The 2,337-nt window shown below is 26.9% G+C and overlaps 1 protein-coding gene across 1 annotated transcript; it reads right to left on the reverse strand.

The window, feature by feature from the left end:
* Positions 1-209: 209 nt before the first annotated feature.
* LOC131646620 (transcription factor MYB41-like) lies at positions 210-2,126 on the reverse strand. Its single transcript, XM_058916615.1, has 3 exons — positions 1,693-2,126; positions 837-1,547; positions 210-462 (listed from the first exon to the last, which is right to left on the reverse strand). The coding sequence occupies exons 1-3, from the start codon at positions 1,953-1,955 to the stop codon at positions 426-428; spliced, it is 1,011 nt and encodes a 336-aa protein (XP_058772598.1). The 5' UTR covers positions 1,956-2,126; the 3' UTR covers positions 210-425.
* Positions 2,127-2,337: the final 211 nt, after the last annotated feature.

The following is a 2,337-nucleotide window of genomic DNA, read 5'->3' on the forward strand; positions in this document are numbered from 1 at the left end:
CGGCAAGGAAAATTATATAATAATAATAATAATAATAATAATAATAATAATAATAATAATAATAATAATAATAATAATAATAATAATAATAATAATAATAATAAAAATAATAATAATAATTCTATAGTACGTATTTGAGAGTCATAAGATCAAAAATTATTTATAATAAAATTTATTTGATGCAATATAGAAAATATAACTACGTGATATATGATTTGTAACTTTCCATACAAAAATATTTAGGCATGTATCTTTTGGTTTTGTACAACATAAAATACAGTAATCATATTATTACATCCCAAGTATAAACTTACAAATGAATCTACACAATATAAAACTATAACTGAATTAATGAATCAAAATATACGAATTTTTTTGAGTATGTGTTGAAGGGATTTTCCTCAAAGATAATCAATGATTTTTCTCTACCATGGAATTTTTGATGGAGAAGTGCATGTCAAGCTGCAAAATGAAAAGAATAAATTAAATTATATCAAGATTTAATAAGAAATTAATATATATATATATATATATATATATATATATATATATATATATATATATATATATATATATATATATATATATATATATATATATATAAATTTAAAAAAATTTGAGGTAGATAAATATCACAACCACAATTTTGACTATATGCAACATAAAAGTTTACAGTAATCATAACTTAAAGTTATACTAAAAAATTAATTAAAATAGTTCAAAAAAATGTTACATTAAAAACTTATTAAAAATAACTAAATTAGTGACAAATATTTGGAAAAAATAATATTAAATTAGTGACTGAAAAAAAAAAAGAGGGAAGAATAGAGCCTTACTCTAAAAGCTCTTTCCAGTAGGAGTCACTTGATTCATCAATGAACTTCTCCCAATCTTCAAAGACTATGTTTGAAGGTGATTGAATGGAGATTTGAGCTTTGTTACAATCACTTTCCATTTGATTGAAACTTGTTTTAGGAGAAGAAGCAACCAAAGCAGGAAGTGGATTTTCATCTTGATTATTGCTTCTCATTTTGCTATAATCAATATTTTGTAAATTTGATCCACCATTTGAAATATCTTGCTTAGAAAACTCGCTTATTACTCCATGAGAGTATAAACTAGGGTTCATAGCATAGTCTTCACCTCCATTCAATCCTAATAATGGCTCCTTTTGAATTGTGTTTGCTCCATTCAAAAACACATTGAATGGATTAAGACTAGGAATAATATTTCCTAAAGAGCTATAAGGGTTCATAGCAAATGAATTATTGGTGTTCATAATTTGTAACATATTTTGCAACAATTGCATTTTGGCTATGTGAGTAATATCTGGCTGAAAACCAATAGGGTTGTTGCTAAAAGTGTTGCCTATATTTGAAATTCCAAGTAAGTTGGAAATACTCATGAGGTGACTATAATCAGTTCTTGGCTTATGAGTTTCAGGGTCAATTCCCATCTTCAAAAGCTTCTTCCTTATGTTTGTGTTCCAAAAATTCTTTATCTCATTATCCGTTCGTCCCGGAAGATGACCTGCAATCTTAGACCACCTACACACAAAAAAAAGTTAAAAAAATTAATCTCACATTAATATGTTATAGATGTTTTTCTAATAAAAATTGTTGATTTATAAGTATCAACGACTTGTTTACATTAATACTGAAATATAAATAAATGGAAGATCCAGATATTTACTTGTTTCCGAGGACTGAATGAAGGTTGATAATGATCCTTTCTTCTTCATCGGTGAATTTTCCTCTCTTAATATCAGGTCTCAAATAATTTGTCCACCTTAACCTACAACTCTTCCCACACCTATTCAAACCAGCACGTTTTGAAAGTGTTCCCCAATTTCCATGGCCATGTTTGTTGATATAATCAATCAGCTTCTCATCTTCTTCTTCTGTCCATGGCCCTTTCTTAACACCAATTTCATCACAACATGGTGACCTACCCATGATATTGCACAATATGAATTAAAACTATAGGTTATAGGAACTTAGCATAGGTTGCATATTATGTATGGTTTTATAGATGTAAAATCAAATGATACCAACATTTTTTTAATTAATTTTCTACAAAAATCAACACGTATGAATTGTTAATTAAGGAAGCAGTGTCAAAGAAGCAACCTAGCTAGTTAGAGACTATTTTGGCATTTTTTGGGCACATAAATATTACTAAGAATTCAATTCAGGATTACTGGGTTAGGTAATGTATGTGTCGTTTAATTAAAGCTTAAAGGTAAGTTCATTGAAATTGTTGAAGGTGCCAACATATATGGTTTCAAAAGATTAAACTTACTAGTTTGAATTTCATTATTGCTATTTAATATATTGT

The sequence above is a fragment of the Vicia villosa genome, linkage group LG2, assembly GCF_029867415.1.
Source record: "Vicia villosa cultivar HV-30 ecotype Madison, WI linkage group LG2, Vvil1.0, whole genome shotgun sequence".
Lineage (NCBI taxonomy): Eukaryota > Viridiplantae > Streptophyta > Magnoliopsida > Fabales > Fabaceae > Vicia > Vicia villosa.